Source organism: Monopterus albus, unplaced genomic scaffold (genome assembly GCF_001952655.1).
Source record: "Monopterus albus unplaced genomic scaffold, M_albus_1.0 scaffold218.1, whole genome shotgun sequence".
Lineage (NCBI taxonomy): Eukaryota > Metazoa > Chordata > Actinopteri > Synbranchiformes > Synbranchidae > Monopterus > Monopterus albus.
This window is the reverse complement of record NW_018128098.1, coordinates 975,585-998,323: the sequence shown is the minus strand read 5'-3', so window position 1 is coordinate 998,323 and position 22,739 is coordinate 975,585. Positions and strand designations below refer to the sequence as shown.

At 41.2% G+C, this 22,739-nt stretch overlaps 1 protein-coding gene across 2 annotated transcripts in view; it reads left to right on the top strand.

The window, feature by feature from the left end:
- The first annotated feature begins 2,862 nt into the window (after positions 1-2,862).
- The window catches only part of otud7a (OTU deubiquitinase 7A), a 31,782-nt gene continuing 11,905 nt past the window's right edge, over positions 2,863-22,739 (top strand). Inside the window, exons 1-7 of one of the 2 annotated variants that reach the window (XM_020619342.1) lie at positions 2,863-3,003; positions 15,547-15,676; positions 18,126-18,279; positions 20,407-20,592; positions 20,708-20,926; positions 21,805-21,906; positions 22,431-22,558. In XM_020619342.1, coding sequence (XP_020474998.1) covers positions 18,195-18,279; positions 20,407-20,592; positions 20,708-20,926; positions 21,805-21,906; positions 22,431-22,558 — 720 coding nt within the window. In that variant the 5' untranslated portion in view covers positions 2,863-3,003; positions 15,547-15,676; positions 18,126-18,194. The other variant, XM_020619343.1, reaches the window with a different exon arrangement.

Below are 22,739 nucleotides of genomic sequence, written 5' to 3'. Positions count from 1 at the left end.
GGGAGTTGGGTCCAGTCAATCTCATGATTGTTTAACAAGAGTAAATAGGTAACCACAGCTGAATGCTACTCCTCTTATGCAAACGCCTTTAGGTAGGCCAACCATAAAACAGTGCTGTTTGAAAAGAAAAGCAAATTTCCACCTCCCTTTCAGATGGATTAATGGATAATGTGATATGGCTTTGTTTTAGTCTGGCATCAATAGGGCCACAAATAATTAAAATTGGGGAATCCTGCGCCAGTGGCAAGCTAATGACAAGAAATTATTAGAAAGACAAACGTGAATTTTGTCATATAATGGCAAGAATATTGCGTAACCTTGCCCTTGTTTAGCTAGTAATGATTTATTTTATTGCCACTGTAGAAGCCATACTTTTTAAAACCCCCTCTTGGGCTAAGTGCATCGTGGTGGGCTATAGGATTTAAACATTTAATACAAAATAAGAGAAGCCATCCATTATTTTATGTTATTAAAAGCAGACTGCATGCCTATAATCTTACTCACCAACTCCACAGGTAGTGCATTCAAACAGCTCATGTCCGACGCACTCAGAGCAGGTGGGGTGACAAAGGACACACTGGCTTTTCAGCAGAAACTGTCCGCTCGGACAGGGCGAGGGTTTACTTCCAATAAGTCCGACACAGTAGAAAAAGATCAAAAATACGGTAACGGACCTCATAGCTTTGCCCGAGGACTTTCCCTGGAAGTGAGAAGGACTGCAAAGAGCCAGGAGTGTCTTAAGACGCAGTGTCCACGCAGGTACGCTGGCAGATCGAGACGAGGCTCTACACCAGCCCAGAAATATCTTGCAGGACCAGTTCGTGCAAGTGAAGCAGTGGACAGTGACCGTGGACAACATTTGGTATATGATCCTAAGAAGAACACCAGAGAACACCCTGTTTTGTGTCACGTGGTACATAGATAGATAGATAATATACAAATGTCTGCAAAGCTATGGGCGCCATTGTTTAGCATTTCAGGTGTTGCTGGATCTGATAACACGTGCCAAATCAAAACACCTGTTGTCTGACACCTGTTAGGTCAAATACCGATGGTTAAAACGGCAGTGAAATGCCACTGCAGAATTTGTAGGTTTTCCTTTCAACAAACATGTAATCTAGGGTTTAAAACGAAGACATGTTTATCAGATTTAGAAAGAGTAAATGTAGAGGTTAATTCAGCGAAAAGGGACAGGCTAAACGGGCACGACTTCTAGTGGCCAGTGGGGTAGCCTTTAAGACACCGTTTATAAAAGGATTTAGCCTTAGAACAATGTTTGATTACTTGTGATATTTTCATAAGAACAACCTTTGGGTTGCTTTATGGCTGTGTCGTGTTTAGCTGTATGGGGAGACCCTTCTTGGGCTGTTACAAAGACACAAAAGTACCTTCACAAACACGGGCAGCAGAACATCTGGAGTTTGGATGTTCTCACTCTTCCTACGTGGACAGACCCCGTGCGACCCTCGTTAGGATAATAGATGGATGGATGTATATATGTATGTAAATATTCACGTTTATTTAAAAGTTTTATGATTCTTGGTTTAACCTATTATACGGTTTCAGTCTTTTATTCTTACCCCAATTATCACTTTATCACCGGGTATTTCAAAATGTGCATTGTGTGCAATTTATTAATCATTAGTTCCAACTAAAACTTTGCTTATGACTTAATCAGAAAATGGTACTGTTAGATATTTTAGTCAGATAGAAATTGGATAGATACTTGATGTATTAGAAATGTTAGTGGAGATAGGATGTCTAGTTAGACTGTTAAATGCTTAGTCATGCTTATGAGTTTCTACAGGGTACATCTGGTCAAGGATACTAGAGAGAAGAGGTGATGACTGTCAGCAGACAGGGTGTTTAATATTATTATTATGATGTGTATAACTGTAGCCTTAGCCATAATATGTTCTTATGTTTGAGTCACGACATGTATTAGAGGTCGTGAGAATGTTTTTAGCTACACACCACTTAACCAACAGAAACACACATTCACACGTTGATTTGCTTCATGTTTTGACTACTGCTATGACCAGCTGCAAAGCTGGTAACAGAGACGTCTCGGTTGATGTTTCTGTGTAGTATGGGGCTAGCCCAACCGAAGGGATATAATGTATAGGCCTGGTGGGTTCAGGGTCTTTCATCTTACATCTGCCTGCGTGCATGTTGGAGGTGCAAGATACCTGAGCGTGTAATGTTAATTTTACCTGTGATCCTTTGAATAAATCAGCACTGTTTTGAAGTTACTTGGACTGTCTTGTCTCTCAGAGTTAGCATGGTAGCAAGAACTGGTCCTGTCAGTACCTTTGTAGATTGAGGATTTATAGGAATTAGCTAATTTTTCCCAGGTAATCTTAGTTACTCTTGGGTTCCATGCCAAAATGTCTATCTGTTTATCTGTCTATTGACTAAAAAGAAAATTTTAATCTCAGAGAGAACAAAAAAGAAAGAACACTCAATAGGCTATTGGATGAGGAATAATGGGGTATAATTTATAGGCTAGGCCTATGTGCTATTATCTTATTTTATGTTAGCCTATAGTTTAATCTAATAATATAGGCCTATTTATATAAATAGATAAATAAACCATCTTACTGCTCACCTTACTTTGTAACTAAGTCAGTAGAAGCATTTTTTTTTTCTTATCTTAAAACTATCGATTTTATTCAGCACAAAACCACTGGATGCCATGTAGCCTATGCCTTCAATTCTGGAAAAAAAATCCATGTTGAAGTGATTTGTTTTTGCTCAGGCACAGCGCCCTCTCGCGGTTCCCGTATGAACGTGTGTACGAGGGCGTGTGCCAAAGCTCTCACCGAGCGACGTCACACGGCAGCCGCCGTCGGGGGGCGTGGCTATGTTCTGCTGCAGCGGAGAAATATGACATGGGGATGAGCGAGAGAGAGGGAGGGTGAGACATCCTGATAGGAATTAACGGTTCGTCAGAGGCCTGGACCGAAAACATTAGGATGGGGAGTAATGACTGAAAGCAGCACGGTAAGACGCAGACCTGCTTTTATTTTTATTTTTTCACATACAGCGCGGCAGGCCGGCTCATGGCTCATTTGATAGTGAACACAATAGGCTACCACTGCAGACAGGTGCACCTGCCTTTATGCGAGTACGTGCTTCGATGCATTCAACTTCAGGTTCCCTGCGAATACGTTTATTTTAGGTCGAAGGCAAATACATCGAGGCCACAAATCTCATCTACGGTTTGGGGTGAGTCGTTAGCCCGAGTGTCTCGGTTAAATGCTGTGAGCATGGATGTGGTCTTGAATCTGTGTGCTTAGTCACAGACCTTTGTGATGTAGGAACAGACAGTAGCAATGTCTTCTATATAAGACAGATGTGATGTATAGTTTGTAATGGTGTATCTGATCTAAAACAAGTAGTCCATTAGTTTATTGAGTGCTGTGATTCATTTTACAGACGGAATATTAATCATCACAGTGTATTTTGGGCCAGATGGCTTCACATGAGGAAATACATAACAGCTGTTTCATATAGTAAACCTCAGCAATCTCACTTTTAAGATATACATTCAGATTAATATATAGGAAGCTTTACAGTAACTGTAATGACATTACAGTACGATAATTTTGGTGCCCATATGCATTTCTTTTGTTGTTGGCCTGGTTTACCTTATCTACCAACTATGCCTGTCTGTAAAGATGGTTGGGGCCACTAATCCATTGCCGTGGTATTTTATCAAACCATGTTTATATCCCCTGACAAAGACCAACACAATAAAATCTTTAATCTGTCATAAATATCAGTTTACACTTGAGCACGGTACAGCACTAGTGAAACAAAGTCTGTGATGGTTTTCTCTGGTTCATTTGGAAGTTTGTTTGCTGTTTTACCTTTACAGCATTTACAGCCACCTATTACACATGTCTAAATTCTTTACTCAGATTTGTGAGACAAGCAGCTGACAGTAGTCTATCCCGATTTGGAAACTGTTTGAATAGATGGGGCAGAACTACAAGGCAAGGGCCCATGGCAGCCAGGCCAGATCATGCCAGCTCCACAGAGGGCTTTAGTGCAGCACGGCACTGGGGAGAGGGCGCTTGGCACCTGATCAATTACCACAGTGAATTCTGTTTCTGTCACTGGCATTTAGCTACAGGAAAGCAGAGCAGAGATGGCGGTTGTTGTTGAACTCAGTTGGGCTTTCATGCCACTGAGGCAGTGCCGCTTTGTCAAACTGCTTCTCAACTGATATTACTGTGGAAACATCTGTGTCAGCTGCACACTACCTACATCAAAAACATTAGCAGAAAGATTACCCTCATGAGGTTTCATTGTAACAGAAAAAAAAGATTGCTTGTTAAAAATACATTTCTTCACAGTTTGCTCCAGGGGACCAACAAGTGATGGTGTGCTTTTCCAATGGTACCATTAAATAGGAATCTAAAAGAACAATCAAAATAAATAATCTTGTGGGTCCTGAAAAGCAGAAGGGGGTTTAAATCTTCTGTTTCCTTTCAAAAAAAAAAATTCCATGTCTTCATGCCTGACTTTCCCAAAGTTTAGTCCTTTAGAGGAGATGAAACGAGTCAAGTGCCCATGATAATCATGGCCCAATCACTGCTTGGCTTTGAAGTGGGCCTTGTTCTTCAGCCACCTCTACAGGTGGGGAAGCAATGTTAAGTGTTCTGTCTGCAGGCGAAGGGAGGTCAGCTAGAGGCCATGGAAGCAGGCACAGGGACTCCTCTCACACAATGATCTAGGGGAGGGTGGAGGTGGTCACTGCGCTATGGTCATGTGTGAGTTTGTACACAGGACTTGGAGCTGGATCGATCCTTTTGGGGTCTTTTGTCTCCCCATAAGGAAACCCACTCTTAAAGCTGTGCATGTGACTGAGTAGTAGAATGTCCAAATTGCAGGCAAATTAAGTCCTAAGCCTTGTGCCCTAAAGCTGTAATAAATCTTTACATCACCATGAAAGGGAATACAGGCTTTGACCACAGAAATGTTGCAATAAGGTGACTGCAGAAACTATTTAACCAACATTTATTAACTTTAGATTTGACTGTGTTTACCTGCAAGGTCAGAGCTTGTGTATTTATTTGATATTTGATGTCTGAATTGCTGAAGGGGTACAAAAGGGATCCCCCTGATGTTTCTGAAGAGATGTTCAGAAGCCTGGGCTCTTGTCATTAGAAATTAGGCTACTAATGAGGAAGCTTTGATGGGGCGGAGGTGAGATAATGAAGAGGCGGTCACTGTGGCTGACTTTGATAGGCTGAGACACCTGTCAGTCAAGCCCCCCTAATGAATATTTTCTTTTTAAAACTGATTCACGTAGCATGTGACATTAGCTATGAAGGCACAGTCTTGTTTTGAATAAAATATATTTCAAATGGAGTTTGAGGACTTTCCATTTAATACTGAATTCACACGGTTTTCCTTAAGCTAACAGTCTTTAGATGAAGTCTGTTTTAAGGTACTTCCGTACTGACTCTAAATCATAACGGCTGGCAAGTAAATTTCCAGTTAACCCTAAAGTTCCATAATAGATGATGTTTCTGGGGAACATTTGGTGATTCATTTGATCATTTTTCTTTTGTCTTCCTTTCTCTTTTTTTTTTGCCTTATATCAATGTTATTACAGTTGCACCGAAATATGAGTGTGTGATAACAGATTGTGAAACACAGACAAAGATTTCTCTCAGTCTTTGTCCAAATGGGACGCACAGTAACAGGAGTTGTTGTTTTTCCAAGAAGATATCCCTTGTGACAACTATAGCCTGTGCATGTGTGTGTCTGCACCTCTTGGACCTACTGTAATTGCATTTGTGTTGCTTCACTTGTCTGGTGCTGACTCTGGACTCGACTGCTGGAGACGCCTGCCACTGTAATATTCTCCCCACAAGGCCCCGGTGGGCACGGCCATCCACTGTCCTGTCTCAAATCAGCAAGGGAGCAGTTTCTAAATCAAACAGAGCCATGTTGTACAGGATACCCTTGGCAACTCAATTTAGATTTATTCTGGCCCACAGCATAGGTCATTTTCATTCATTCAGAAAAAGAGGTCAGGCCTCCTCTTCTCTGTGAAACTCAGCTGTTTAAAATTCAGTGTATCTCCATTTTGTCTCCGAGTTTAATTCCGTTGAAGGAGATATTAAAAAGGAAATGCAGGTTAGACGCTACCCAGAGATAAGAAGAGCAGCTTGCTTTTTACGTCATTCGTTTTCTTAAGTGGAGAGAAACGCTCTGCTGTCTGTCACTGTCACTGCCCTTTCTTTCATCTTTACTCTACTGCAGGTTTGTCAAAACCCATTCACGGAAAGCTGGGGAGTAAATTTGCCCTTTCTTCCAGCTATACTAATATTTCTTCCATCTTTGTTGCGTCCTTGTCTGGTGAGATGAAGAGGAAGAGATCTGAGATGGCTCAACAAGGCCAAGAAGTACAGTAGTTTGTTGTACAGTATATTTAACGTATTGAGCTTTGCAGGGAATATAATTTTCATCATTCTCTGTCAACAGTCATAGTCATGAGAGTTAAATTATCCAATTAAAAGTCTATTTATTGAATTCTAAAAACCCTATTACAAATTATTCAGACCATAGGATGCACCAGATCAGTAAATCACTAAACAAGCCTCTGCTGATTCTAAGACAGAGTAAAGATCTTTGAACTATCAAAAGGAAACTTTTATTTTGCATCATCAGTCACTTCAACATTAATAATAAATGTCAGTTACTGAGCATGACACATCTTTCCTCCCCACCCCAACTAAATACCCTCTCTGGTATACACTTGAGGCCCACATGCATCAGGCAAAGTTTCCTATCCAAATTAAAAATGTATATCAATGATCTGTGGACCGTTTAGTGGTTCATACAGTAGTTCTGGTCCTGGAGTATATTCATGAGACAGTGGGCCCCTGGTCACAGACAGGTCAAAGGTCCCCCGACCTGTCCTACATACAGTAGGACCCCCAGATGGACATGTTTGTAGTCATATTCTCTGTCTTTTTACCTTTCTTTGTGGTCGATTTGCCTCTGTTTATAGTCATGTTTCTTTGCTATGTAGTTATTTAGTGTCTTTATGTTTCTATTTTTCATCTCTTTGAAGCAGTTTTGTCTTTTTATGGGCATTTGTCGCCTCTTCTCGGTAATTTTGTGTCTTTTATGGTCATTTTCATGTGTTTATGATTAATGATATTATGTTTTGTGTCTTTTGTTATTGTTTTTCGTGTTTTGACTGAGCTCTAAAGAGAAAGGGGTCCCTAACCTCTCAGGCCAATGGGCCCATCCAGTAATTCGTCCATTATAACAGGGAATAAATGACACATACATCAGATTCCTAGTATATGTGCATCTTTTGCTAAGTGTTCACATATGCTCTTGCATTCTCAACAGGAACAGTTTGGGTGACAGGTAAAACTGACTGTTGCGGTTTGCGTGAACTCCATTTGGATAACTAACTGTTGTCACTTTAGCCAGGCTGACCACAGTAAAGTGCAGGAAGAATTTGAGAGCCTGTGGTTTAAATCAGGGTCATTTTCAATAGGTGTCATCCCAAAGGTGGCTGTCGATCGAAGGAACAGCAGTTGTGGTGTAGCCAGAAAACTCTTCTTTTCTGTAACTTATAGGTTTATAAGCTTTAATGTCTTTTTTTTTCCAGATGCTAAGTTAAGAGTAAGGTTATGTGATATTGCCCTCTCCACCTATTTGAGTGCACATGCACATGTATTGTAGCAGTTTCAGCTGAATATAATTACTGTCTTGATATTTCTGTACATCAGGTAGCTGTTTAAAGCTACAACTGTAAATGATCTGCCAATATGACAGTGTGCATGGCTTTGCAGTAAGAGCTGAGCTACATGTACTGGAGCCCTTTCAGCTGCCAAGGTTAGAAGTAAGCAAATGGTGCCGTGTGTTCAGCGCTTGAGAGGATCCTCTCCCTCGGCATAAACCCAGATAGGAAACACCAGCTGGCTTCAGCTAGTTGGTCTCTTTATTGGACATGAGATCAGAAGATAAATATTAATTTATCAAGCAGTTATTTATGACTCTTCTATGCATTTCTTACATTTTAGTTTGCCTGCTTGCAACCCCACTTCACAATGCATTAGCCTAATATACCCAACACAGACTGCTAAGTGTGTGATTTATATCTACAGCTGTTGATGGTTTTTCACGTTTGTCTGCATCTTCTTCAAAACAGAAAGTCAGGAACTTTCTGCTTTAGTAAAGCTTTGCTGTCCAGCCACAGCTGTCTGCTTGAAAAGGCCCCAGTAAAGCAGTATTGGCCACTGTAGTAGGAGGGACTGACATTTCAAGGGGTTATGATCTTGTTCTGTGTCCCTCAGCAACCACTTCTTTGTTTGGGTGCACGCCGCACTTACAGCTGAACTGTGTCTGCAGGTCTGCTGGAAATCAAGATTCGACTTGATTGTAAGGTCGCACAGAAGATTTATGAGTTGATTTGTTGAACAGATTTCTTGCTTGTAGTGTATATACTGAATTTGGGGGGGGGGGGGGGGGGGGGGGTGCAGCTTGTCATTTTTTTGTCTATAAATAATCACAACCACAGATGAAGAACATGTCTGGTTGTGATGGCAAACTCAAATTGTGATTCAGGTTTTAACCACAAATGGAAGCTCTCTCTATGAACGCTGATGTCCTTCATGTATATACACAGCACAGTGCTTCTGCTGTCCGCTGCAACATTCATCACAATTTACCTCAAATATTAATGTGATGATGCACTTAGTGCAAATTGATAACAGCTCTCCACTCTATGCATTTGCTGTGCTGGCAGTGTGCAGCGCAGCAATGAGATGTAAAGTGACATTATTGCTTCCGGCAGCATCTTTCTCACAGCATGTGAAGGGCTGCTGCACAGAAACTGGGCAGTTTTTTTAAGTTTAGGGAGGGATTGATAGAGAGAGACAAAGAATTTATGTGAGTGTTTGTGCATGGCTTCATTACAGACTCTAGAGGCCAAGACTTACAGTAGGAACATTACACCTTCTGCCTTGTATGTAAACAGGAGTACATGCAACAGAGTTGGTCCTTATACTTTCTTTGCTCTCTCTCTGTGGGTCTCTCCGTTGTCTTGTCTCTGGACGCGAGGTGCAGCAGTTGATTTCCGAGGATGTCGGGGTCGCTGCAGATAAATGCCGCCTGTGGGTCCTTAAAGCAGGGGAAAATCCCACTAGTGAGTAGAGCATAATGGAGGGATAAGGAGGGACTGGGAACACTCCCAGGTGGTGACTGGAGAGAGAGACGAGCAGAGACAGAGCTCTCAAAAATCAGAATGCCTTAACGTGATGAGCCAGTGTTAGGTGAAGAGCCCTTGCTTGAATGTGTTGTCCCAGGCATTGATTGAACCGCATCAAACATTCCACAGACCGCCTGTCATCGGAATGAGAGCATACTGCATATGTGTGTGCACACGTGCATGCATTTGCCGTCCCTATACGCTGAGCACTGGTGACCCACATACACAATCACCACATGTACAATATTGCAATTGTGAACAGAAGAGGAGGAGGAAGGACATAGATTGAGGCCGACCGACTGATATGAAGGCCGAATAGCAAGCGGTGCCTCCACTCTGCATTGAAATTCACTGATTGAATCTTGTGCTCTCAAGCAAGGACATTGAAATAGTGCGTAGTTTATAGTTTGGTGAAACAATATAATATCCCATCACATGAATTTCCCATGTTGTGTTATGAAGCACGCTAATCGATTGTGCTGATTATGCAGTAGTGATGCACAGTGGAAATGATCTGTTTGACCAGAATTGTGCTCATTTCTTTGTCCAGGATACAGTTATCCCAAGTCTAGCATAAGAGTATTTTCCATTGCTGTGTTTTACCTGGTTCTAGCTTTATTCATAGCATAACATCAACAATAGCTGTGCAACAACACCATTGTATAGCTCTTGTTTGGTTGTAGTGTTTACATGTCGTAATGTATTAAAATAGCTAAGTTGTATCTATTGTTGAAGGGAAAACAGGCCTTTTCCCCTTCTGCTTGTAACTGAGAGGGTGGCTTGACATTTTGCTGTGCACAGGCATGTGAGTAAGTACTGGATAAGAATGAATGCCATCTTTTATTAGCTGTCTTCTGTTTTGGCAGCCCTTTGTGGAAGCACTTGCTCTGTTAGCTCTGAGATTGGTAAACACAGAGAGGGCATGCTGTGCAGTGGTTAGTGTTTTTGCGTATACACGTATGCATATTTATGCTCTAAAGCCACAGTTGGCCCAACGGGCTGTGTGTCCAAGCCAGAATGTAATATTGTGTTCTCTCTGCCTTGAGGAATCCAAAATATACTGTACAGCAGAGGAGGGGTTCAGACCCTTTGTTTAACCAACAAGTTCACACCTTATGTCCACCCTTTGCAGGACGGGTCTCTGGCCACCATTTTGTCAACCAGGCTCAGGTTTCAGAGGTCCTTTTGACAGCTTGAAATACTGCCACCTGCTTTAGTGTGGAGAGGTGAAGTGGGCTCATCATCCACAAGCTGTATATGTTGAATCAGTCACTGTGATTAACAATTCATAAATGTTTGATATTGTAGTGTTTTGTTCTTTGATCATAACCATGTGATCTGGTTATTTTTACTTGCAGAAATGAGCTGACAAACCTATAGTCTGAGGAGTGAGTTATCTGTTTTTCCATCAAAGGGCACATCATACTAGAGCAGTCAACAGGGAAATGGTTACATGTGAAGGTAAAAGGTTTGAGAATTAGTTTTCAGTTAACCTTTTAGATTATTAATGTCAAATGCCAAGAACGATTGGGAAAAAAAATCTCATTACAAATTCCAAAGAGGTGTTGTGGAATTGATTGTTTTACATGACAAACAAAACTTAAAGCCATTCAATGTACAAAGATTACAACCAAGAATGACATGTCAGATTATTAGATAATATGAAGTCAAGGCTAAAAAACACAGCATAGGTTCACATTTTACAAGCCGGAACCAGCTAAAGGTACTGTATATTTAAGCTCTAAAGATATAATAAAGTCTAAACTGTCAACTGCTAGTACCTCTTCCTCTCCTGGCTGGAGGTGGGTAAGAGGCCAACGCCAGATGTTCTACCACTGGCAGGTTCAGCAACAGCTCGTCAAGCCGTGACATTCAGTCTTTATAAAAAGATGCAGTTTCATTCGCCATCGTCAGACTAAACAATTTTACACTTTGTTGACTCAAGATGGTCTCGCAGCAGGAGAGGGTATGACGAGACACCTGGGATACAGGATAGAGCTTGTTTTCCAGTTTTCTCTTGGCTCCCACAGCATATGTTAGTTTGGTAGGTGAAGGAAGCACTGTTACATTTTATAATTAAGTGAGTGCCTTGTCCCCTTTGACAGTGACAGGTGCAAAATCTCTACTATAGATAGGCTTTATGTATCCCAGTTGGGATTTCACACTGAAGGAACCCTTGAACACCAATCAGCTGATATTGAGGAAATATCAGCACAGGAATCTAAGGTAACACTTTATTTTACAGGGCCGCTATTTCATAATAATTCCTTGAAGTTTCCTGTAAACAATCATGTTGGTTGGTATTAATTACAGATAACTAGAGACAAAGTTCTAAGAATGTTTTTTTATTGGCATCCAGATGAATTTCCATGGAAGAAACTGCTCAGTGAAAACCCCACTTCATATTTACTGTTTACTTATTAATAACTTGAAATTCTTCATTTATGATGAATTGGATGATTGTTTGTGGACAAAGTTAACATTTTGCATGTTTAGTTCACCTTCTGTCGTCTGAAGAAAGCCTCAAGCGTGTGCTGGCTTAGTTTTTAGAAATAACTGGAAGTGTACCAACTGATGACTCTAATTGTACCTGTAATTATTATGAAATGATATGGCTCCTTCCAGGAAATTATTTAGTAATAAACTGGAATTTACAGACCTGTAAGTTAAAGTGTTACTGAATCTAACATTTTTATTTTTTGATTTCGTCTCTCCTCAGCACAGTACACCGTATTCTCTCCTTCTGTGAAATGGAGGAAGTCAGAAATAGAAGAAGACAAGGCAGGTTAATGTAAAGCGGGAACAAAAGCATAAATTATAAGACTCTTGGAATACAGTGAACATTACTGAACAATGCCCAACATTGTGTAAAAGCTGGGTTTTTACTTAACAGCATCAGTATTTTAGGCTTTAGCATATAGTCACTTTAAGGAAACTCAAAATATAGTAGTGAATCAAAACAGAAGCTGGCATTTAAAAGCTTTTTAAGAACATAAGTGCAAATGTATACGCTGTCATTCTCTTTGGTGTATGTGTATAGGATTTACTGCCTGACCGTTTTCCATGCAGTTACTGAGGACAAGCAGATCAAGGAGGAAGTATTTGTACAGTATGCTCACCTCCCACCTGCTGTGTATCATCTGCCTTGCATGTGGGCGATCACTGCTCACTATGGAGACAATTATCTCAGCTATAAGTCATCCTATTATGGGAACATTTCTACACATGTACATCATGGAAAAATAGCCTGTAGCACATTTGCATGTAACAGTGGAAGCTATGGAAAATCAAATCTGTGTTAAATGGCAAATGCGCCTCAGTCTGTGGGGAACTCGCTGGGCATCGTGCTTCCTGTGATTGTTTAGTACTCTGAAGTATTCAAAGAGTAAAGGCTACAAGACTCCATTGTTGAGTTTTGTACATTCCCTCACAGTAAGTCATTTCACGCTTTCTAATCTGCCAACTGGTTTATAAGTGGTTTGAAGTAGTGAAGCTTCGAATTGTGTTAAACATAAAAAAGGAGGAGGTGAGTAAGGAGGTGTTGTACAGTATTAGTGTGAAGAGGTTTTACAATTTGAAGTCATATTAAAAACAGTTGTGTGTGTGTGTAAGGTTTTTACAAATTGTTTCACAGGTTTACATGAAATTCTGTCCTCTAAGAAGAGTTCATTAGATTTAAACGCCTATAAAGTCCTTCAGGTAGTTTTCTTGTCTCCTGGTGTACTTATTAAACCTGACTGACAGTTGATCATTTTTGATCTAGTATAGAGTAATAGTTGCTAAATATACAAATGACACAGATACGACATTTTAAATGTCACTTAATAAAAATGTGTGCTCGTTTTTTGTGTGCTCCCCTGGTGGTTCGGTTATAATAGCCTGCTGCTCACCATGTCTGTTTGCATCCAGATGGCTGTTGTTTATAAAAATGTATTTGAGCTTACATACAGTATATTAAGTAGATGTTTCATTTATATTGTATCTGATGCAAAACGCTACAGTATATCTGATGGAAACTGAGATTAGGTAACAGTTTGAGGCTCTTAGCAGAATTTAGTGGACAGTCATCTGGTGTGTGCAGGCAAATGATTAAGAAATAAGTCCTATGTCTCTATTTTTAGTCTACACAGAGGTTTTTGTTAATATGGAGGGACTACAGGCAGAATGCTCACCGGTCAGTGGGCCGTAGGAGGTACATAATGCAGCGTGTGTTCGTCCAGGGTGCTTTTGAATACAGAAAGGAAAATGCTCTGTTCTGTTAGTAACACCTCTGCTCCTCAGCCATGTCAGACTGTCAGAGAGAAGAGGTGAGAGTGTAGCTGCTTGAGCGGCCGCACGCGTCCCCCGTGGTCTCAGACTTACCGGTAAATGTTTGTGTAGACCACAACATCGAAGATGCAACACGTAGTGGACACAGAGTTCATCTCTGACCCAGTTGTACAGTGCTAGCATATACGCTATGTACTCTCAGTATTGTCTGTTAACTGTGAAAACTCTTGTTCTACTTTAACTCATAGATTTCTCATACATTACGTAATTTGGAAATGAAAGAATTTGGTATTGGGAGAAAGATTCAGATAGTTTTTTATAAGAAATTAGCATATAACACTTTATAAATAAATTCTCTTAAATTAAAGGCTTTGCATTAAAAACTTAAGTAAATTTACAGTAACACTGTCAACAAAACAGATTTCAAAGCAGATGTACTTATCGTTTTGCACTGTCCGTATTATATATTTTTATTATTGGATACTTGTGAGATGAATCTATAACAGTATTACATACAGTATCTTGAAGGCAGATTATGTTTGAAATGTAACTAATAATCACAGATGTTAAATTAATATAACGAAGTAAAACGTGCTATGGAATATAATGAAGTGAAAGTGTAATGTAACAAAAATAGAAATTAGAAGAACTTCAGGATAGTGATTAATACCATCCTTGAGTAAATATACTCAGACTGTGGTGCATTTATTGTGAAACAGTGAGCCTTTGATGAACTCACCTTTTATAATGACTTTCCTTTGTGTTTCAGAAGACTTAAATAAATAAAACTGATTGTTGGAAATGTTAATCATGATCCAGCATGAGCCTTTTGTAAAGGCGTCACCCAGACACTGTCTGTTGGAAATATGATTTAGTTTTCAGAACAAGAAATCTCACTTTTACTTGAGGATAGTTTTAGTAAAGTAACGTCTGCTTGAGTGGATTATTGCTTTCAGTGGTGCAATCAGTCATCAGTAGATGTTAGTTTGGCAGCAATGGTTGAAGTAGGAATAGTAGCTACTAATAGTTTTTCTGCTGTTGCTACTGATGGTTCAGGCCAGACGATATTAACAACCATATAACTAAAGGGAAAACCCACAGTTTTCTAACTTACACTTACATTTCTGTTAATTTAAAGGTGAAATCGTTCCGATTTTAAAGGTGTTAGTGCTGTGGATAAACGAACACAGGACAGATACAGTATGAACCTTTTAATTGTTCATGTGAATCATGCTTGACACTGAAAGGTTCTGCTGAAAGGGTGGGGAGAGGTGCTGGCTGGTGTGACCCACCAGGGAGGGTGGCAGAACATCCACTGGCTCTGCACTGTAGCTGATCTCACACTCTTCTCTCACAGTTTCCATCTGCGTTTCTCTCCGCACACTACATCACCACATCTCATCCTGGAACTAAACAACCCAGCAGCGCCCTTCTCTGCCTTTACTGGCATCAGCATTTCATTATGTAAACGCTCACACCGCCAGGCTAGCACTGCACTTTCTTTATCAAGTTGGTGATGGTGGCGCATTTACACCTGCATCTTAGAGTGCAAAGCTGAAAAAAGTGATGATGTCAAAGTAAATGACTTTAGCATGAGGGTGCTGCTGCGCTGTTGGAGGAAGTGTTTATGCAGCTAAGGAGAAATGAAGCTACTTGACTGTGATTTTACAGCAGATCACAGGTGTTGCTACACACGCCACAAGGCATGGTAATACTGAAGTTATAGAAGTACTAGAGTATAACATGGAGTAATGTTAGTTCATAAAAGGAGGGGAAATTAGTGATCAAGTAATAATAAAATGGCCCTCTCTGCTTGAGCTTGATGAACAGTCCATAGAAAACATGGTTTTTAAATGACATGATGAAAGTAATGGCTCGAGGGGTAATTTCAGATTAGCATATTAACACCAGTGCAGTGCGTCAGTTAGGTGTTTTACAGCAGTTTCAAACTGAACTCAGCCAATCAGAACCAAGGGCCATAACTTTCTGTTTCAGGTTGATAACTTTAAGTAATTCTGTGTGTGTTTCAGGGTTCTCTGTGTCCCCAGTGTCTTCCACTCCTCCGCTGTCTCTGAAGCCATGGACTAGAGCTGCTTCTGGTCCGGTCGGTCCTGTGGTCGTCAGATGGCTTCTCACCAACCCTCAGCAAAAATACAGACAGTAAGCTGGAGAAAACGTTGAACTGCAGTCATCCACTGTACGCTGTCAAAGCCTGATTTAAGCTCTGACACGATCTTTGATTGTTGTCCGGAAAATATTAAAAACACATAAATCACCACTTCTGCTTCTTCATTACGATGTACATGAGCAATGGAGTTTATTTCATATGAAATGAAGTGCCACCCACACTCCGTATTCAGATATTTTGCTTAAGCAGAAGTTGCAGTACAATAGTGCAAACATTCTTTATTACAAGTAAAAGTCTTACATTTGAAATGTAATATAATTTACGGTAAAAGAAAATCAGAAGTATTGGCTGTGAAATGTTTTTTGTTGTATTTGTTGTCATATTGAATTATTAGATTGTTGATACTGATGCATTAATGCAGAAGTGGCATTTTACTGTTTTTTTTAAGCTGTAGCTAATGAGTATTACATTTTATACTTCTGGGTAGTTTAATTTGATGCACTATTGAATGTGCTGCATGTTTTGTAATTGAAATCTTAATCAGGAAAGTATCACATAGCTTAAGTTGTCAGATAATATACAGTATTTCCCTCTGAAATGTAGTCAGTCAAAGGTATTAATATAAAATATGCACAGGAGTTAAGTAATCACCCTTAGTTACATTCCACCACTACTCCTGTTGCCATAAATATTCACATGCACATCAAATGAGTAACAGCCTGCAGAAAATGGCCCCTAATGCTGTAAATGCACTGTTTTCTCCTGTTTGAGTAGTGCTTGTGGAAAACTAGTGCCCAACTGTTTTAAGAGATTAATATAGACAAATAGCAGCCTAATTTTAAAAGTATATTTTTCTACTGCTGTCAGTCACTGTCACTGTGTTGTAGCACTTTCATATTTTCAGAAGGCTGGTACATTATGTGCGACTAATATGCTAATTGTCATTTTGATGAACAGGAAGCTGGACAGTCACAGCTTCTTCTGGCCCACATGGTTTTATGTCAGGTAGAAAAACACGCAGTAGGGTGTTTCTGAGTCATAAGTACCTCCCACAGAGACAGTAATCTCAACAAGGCTGTCCTTAAAGGAAAGCATGAAGTCATGACTTATTGCATAAGATTCAGCTGTTTCTGTGTCTCGCTCCACACCACTAGGCTCAAGGATTTTTGCCCTGCAAAGCAATATTGTGAATCTGATGTAATGGGCAGCCTATTATTCTGTATTAAGTTAAACGTCCACCCCTAGATAGTGCAGTTATGTGCACATACATGTACGTATGTTGTCTCTTTGATCGTCAGAGTAGGAGAGACTGACTTTCAAGGCTTTTAAATATCCTGTAAAATCCTACAAAATGCCTTTTGGTACTTAACAAAACCCTTTACCTCATAGATGTATTTTTGGTCACCTGCTCCAGCAGACCACCCTGTGGTTCCTGTAATTAGCATGTACTTAAATTCTCTCAGTACAGTAATGCACATGCAACACAATGCAAATAGCTGACAGTAACTAGGCCAGCTTAAGTGCAGCTTTGGCTCATTAATAATGCATATGATAAAGACTAAAGTCCCTAGGTCTTGAACAGAGATACTTTTGCTCTCTGGTGCCGACAACCAAGCAGTGAATCGATGGATCAAGCAGAGTATCTGGAGGTCACTGACCTGAGCAGCCTTCAGACCTCTGGTTCGCACACAGAGGCCTGGTGTCAGCTGCAAACCTGGGGGTGTTTGTTTCTTCACTGACAATGTTTTGAGATCAGTCTTTCTGTCACCCACACAGCCTCTGGTGGAATGAAAGCTATGCATGGACTCATTCATTCCATGGACTGAGGGAGTGCACGCATGTTCATCTTGAAAGTGTTGATTTTGACCTAACAAGGCAATGCTTGTTCATTAATAGAGCCCTATAGTGCTATTGTATGAGGTAAACATGCTCACCAAATAGGATCATACTAGACAGTGAATTGCCCAACTCAACAAACAGTGACCTGTCATCCTTCCTTGCTGTTCAACTCAGAGTACTGGTGTGGTGTAAGATATTTGATCATACCCAGAAACCCTTGGTCGACACTCAGTAGCAGGAAGAGGGTTAATGTTGTTATTAACATAAGCGGTGGGCCAAAGGCTTTGCAGATGAGCAGGTGTGTCCTGGATACGACCTCGAGCTGTACTGTTGATATTGCATCTGTGCTGCTGAATATTATGTTATGACTGTTGGCAAGAGCTGGGAGGAGCACTGGGAGTGGAGCGCTATTCACAGTACTATGAACTTTCAGCTCGATGGAGCATTACACATCAGTACAAGCCAGCTGAGACTACGGCTGGGATTAAAATAGGAGAGAGGGGAAGACCAGTAACTGTTTTCTCACAGAGGTTAGTGAGCAACGGGCTCTTTCTTTAAAGTGTGCCTCAAATTAATTTGCTGTAAAACTGCGTATGAGACCTGCTGTGTTTCTCATTGCTGTTTTTTTTTTTTTTTCCCCAGATGAGAACGTGAAGGCTGGCGTCCACCAAGGCCACCGCTGCACCTTGGGCAGCGCACACGCATGATCACATGACTCTGGACATGGACTCGGTCCTGTCAGACTTTGTTCGGTCCACAGGGGCAGAACCAGGTCTGGCAAGAGACCTGCTGGAAGGTAAGAGACTACTGAGACATTGAAAGCCATGTCTTCAAGTCATTCTCACAAACTAAACAGGTTTATAAAATACTCAATATTTGGGAATTTCTTTTTCGATCAGCTGCTCCCTGTGGTGCTGGAACTGCACTCAAGCGAGCAGAGGAGAGGAAGGGGCAGGTGGAGAGGAAATGAAAAGAAAGGAAACAAAGGGTGGGAGGAGAAGAGATGGGCCTGTAACAGTGAGCCAGCTTGCTGATTTAAAGGCCAGTGTGACGGTTTTACGAGTGCACTCCCCTGGGAGAACTTTGTGACCATCCACTGGAGCTCACAGAGGAGCAGAGTGCTATTGGCTCCTCAGTAAGAAGATGATTAGCCTAGTGTATGTATAGCTCACATACATAGCCACCTGAAAAAAATGCACAAAACAACAGAAAGGTGTTTGAATGTCAGTTGAATTGGCTTTGCTATCTAGAGATTTCAAAAGTGATGTTTTTTTTGGTTTTAAAATGTTCTGCACTCTAAGCCCTGGATGAGAGCATGTGAAATCCAGAATCTGGTCGAACTTAAGCAAAGAAAAGCAGATATACTTTAATTAGATTTACAGTAGGGAATGAAATCCTCGTAGGGTGTTTGCATTTTACATGCGTTCTGAAAATCGTTTTGTCTCTGTGTGTATATAAAGCAGCCAGTGTTTAGTCTGAAAAAAGAATGAAGGTGTTGGGTGTCTGTCTCTCCCTCCCCCTCAGTCATTTCTTTTTCTCATTCCGCTTTGGTGCAAAGCCACAGGGGCATACGTGTGACATACACCAAACAAGACACTGCACTCAGACAAGACAGACATGGGGCTAGATGTCCTATTTCTGTGTTATGCCTCAGCTGTTAGCTTAGCTTTCCAGACCTGCATCAATCAGCTGCTCTGATAACCTCAGGTCTGAGACAGGATAGTGTGAGGAGTCAGATGAGCAGAGAGACAGAGGAATATGACAGCGCCATATGTGGTGCTTCCCTCTAGAGGCTGGTTTATGTACTGAATGTCTCTACAAGTAAAGGAGCTGAAACAATGTCCATGCCACAGTAATAGCAGGCTAATGCAGAGATAATTAAAGGTCATGCATTAGGTGCTGAGTGGCTGGATCTGAAGTTGTATTCCTGGATTTGTCCAGCTCAAGCCGCTAAAATCCATACAGTGGCATCATTTTTGTACCTACTGACGTGAAGAGTGGTGCTAGGTTTCATGCTCGTACTGCTGAGAATCACCTGTGTGTGGAAGTCAGGAGACAGGAGAGAGGCCAACGTCCTCCAGGTCTTTTACACGGGGAGTTCATTAATGAACCCTGAGCCTCACAAACATGCTCAGGTTACACGGCCCTCTGAATGTTTGCAGTTGACAGTGTTTATGATTTATAAAGACTTTTAAGGAGATAGCTCCTGTGGCATCGAGAGAAGGCTGAGATATAATAAGACTTGTGTCTGTTAAACTTGGAAGGGATTTCTGTTACAAAGACAGCACCCAGAGGAGACAGCCATCTGTGTGTGTTCATGGTGTGCATGTGTTACCAGTGTGTGTGTGTCACATCAGGATATTGCTGTCACTGTTAAAGGATCTGTCTCCCCTCACTGTCTACATTTTTGTGGCACCACCCAGCCCAACCTTATGATGCTCCATGATTTCTTCAGGCAAATCATTGTTTGGCATTGCTCCACATGGGCTATGTACAGTATACCATTGTAATGGAGCTCAGTATTTTACATTTTAAGAGATCTGGCAAATATTTATTTAGAATAATAAAAAGACATTAAACCAAAAATATTTCTCAGATTGTTTTGATTGTTTTTATCAGTTAATTAAATCTGGCTTATATGCAACATTTTACCCCAGTTTTCCTTTTCGCTCCTGCTATGGGTAATTTATTCTGTCATGAAATAAATCCTGTACGCTGCAGTGTCCTTTTGCACCAGGAAAACAACAACTTCTTAAAGAGTGAGAACACAACATTGGGTAGAAATTAAAAACTTCCTCATTTATTAAAAATGATTATACTGATGATAAACTTACAAGGAGCAACATTCGCCGTGGAGACTCAGTACCATTATCATTAGAATTTAAAGTCTGTGAGCAGTCAGACCTTTGTGTGTGTTCTGCAGGTAAAAACTGGGACCTCAGTGCTGCTCTAAATGATTATGAGGAGCTCAGGCAGGTCCACACTGCCAACCTGCCGCAGGTCTTCAATGAGGGCCGCTACTACAAGCAGCCAGAGACACGTGACACTCCCACCCATGTCAGCAAGATCGACAGGCCGTGTGCACAGAAGCAGGAGGACAACACACAAGGTAGCAGGGCCATCTTTATGCAGTATTATCACCATCAGTGACTTCAACATTTTAGTTTTGTCTTCACCTGCTTCTCACTCATCCATTCAATTCTTCCTTCTTCTTCTCCCCGCAGAGAAGCGTCTGTCTCGTGGGATCTCTCACGCCAGCTCTGCTATTGTCTCCCTGGCACGGCTGCAGGTGGCCAGTGAGTGTACCAGCGAGCAGTTCCCTCTTGAGATGCCCATCTACACATTCCAGCTACCAGACCTCAGTGTGTACAGCGAGGATTTCAGGAGCTTCATAGAGAGAGACCTGATAGAGCAATCCACCATGATGGCTCTGGAGCAGGCTGGTTCGTACTACAAGATATACAGTAATTTAATATGATGTCAGTAATGTAGACAGAGAAATAAAGAGCGAGTCTGAGAGTGAGACAGAGTAGATCAGAGTAGCATCATCATCTGGAAGCAATATGACAGCAGCTAAATTCAAAGCATCCTGGATCCCAGTGGATTCAGCTCCCAGGTGAAGCACGCGTTCCTGTGTGGAGACTACAGAGACCGTAAAGCTGTTGTGGTACATGGAAAAACATCCAAATTTTGAGCCTATTACACTAAGGGGTAAATCTTTCCGGCCCTCTCCTCTGTTTACCTTTGTACTTTTGTCGTCTCTTCCTTAGGGATGCAGACAGGAGCTCCTCTGAAGCAGACTGATGAGGACGATAATCAGAGGGTTTTTTTGGTGGGGGGTGGGGGGACTGCTGGGCATTTGGAAGAGGGTGCAGGCATATGACCTGTATTAATCACTGCCTTCAAAGTTTAGCTATCGAGGCTCATCTTGTTGTTCTCGACGGAGATTATTAGTGCCTGTACTGAGAGACATTAGGTTGAACATTAAGGTTCACCTGTACATCTGAAAACGTCTAAGTAATTCTTTTTTAAGTCTATACGTTTGTTTGTTTGTTTTGTTTTTTGTTGTTGTTTTATTTGTTTGTTTTGTAGATTATATTCTTGTCCTCATGGAGATGATTGGCTGGGTTACAAATCAATGTTTCTGTGGGCCCAAAATCCCAAATGAGACACTGAACTGTGTAAAATCATTTGACATGGAAATGTTATCATTTTGTTTGTTTGTTTGACTTTGAGTAAATTCGGAAAACGGCGTTTATACGTCCTTCTGTTTGTCAGTTTTGTACAGAATTCATACACATATTTTTTTATGTGTGTGCAGGTCGCCTAAACTGGTGGTCCACCATGTGCACCAGCTGTAAGAAGCTGCTTCCTCTGGCCACCACAGGGGATGGGAACTGCCTTCTGCATGCTGCTTCTTTAGGTGAGCTACTGGTGTACGCTGCAGTATATTTAATATACAGTATAACCATAATTTCTATTATCATTTCTTGAACTTAAATCATCCAGCTTGGCATGGAGAAACTGCACGAGTCAGTGTCACAGTTGTCTAGTAGCTGCGTCACAGCTGCTGAATCCAGAGGAGGGAGACAGAAACGGAGATAGGAAGGGACATAACTGACCAATACGTTGCAGCAAAATGTCATCTGCAGAGTTTGCAGGGTTTAGGGTAAGACAGCATATTCAGGTCTGTGCTGAAGGAAATGGTTGGCTCCCCAGTGTGAGGTCTGCAGGAGCAGCAGAGGCTTAAATCTGTACTGACAGTCAGAAAGCTGAGGCCCTTTGATGACTGATGAAAGCTATTTAAAGAGCTTAGCTAATTTCCGAATGATTTATCAGCATTGCTTAGTGCTGTTAAGAAATTCATCTGCTTGTTTTTGTGAACTATATGCGATGGCGGTGTTGTATTAACATGCCGTAACAGCACTGTGTGTCTGCACTGGTCAGGGATGTGGGGCTTCCATGACAGAGACCTGATGCTGAGGAAATCCCTGTACACCATGATGAAGAGCGGAGCAGAGAGAGACGCTCTGAAGAGGAGGTGGAGGTGGCAGCAAACCCAACAGAACAAGGAGGTTGGGAGAGTGTCCATCTTAGCACACTGTACCTCCTAAATCACATCTTCTTTGACTAATGACACATTAATAAATTCATATGAGCGAGTGAAGGGATGAACTACTCGTAACCTCTGTTACTAAACAGTGATTTTTGCTTCCTTGCTGAGCTGCACATTTGGATTTTTGCTGTGAGGAAAAT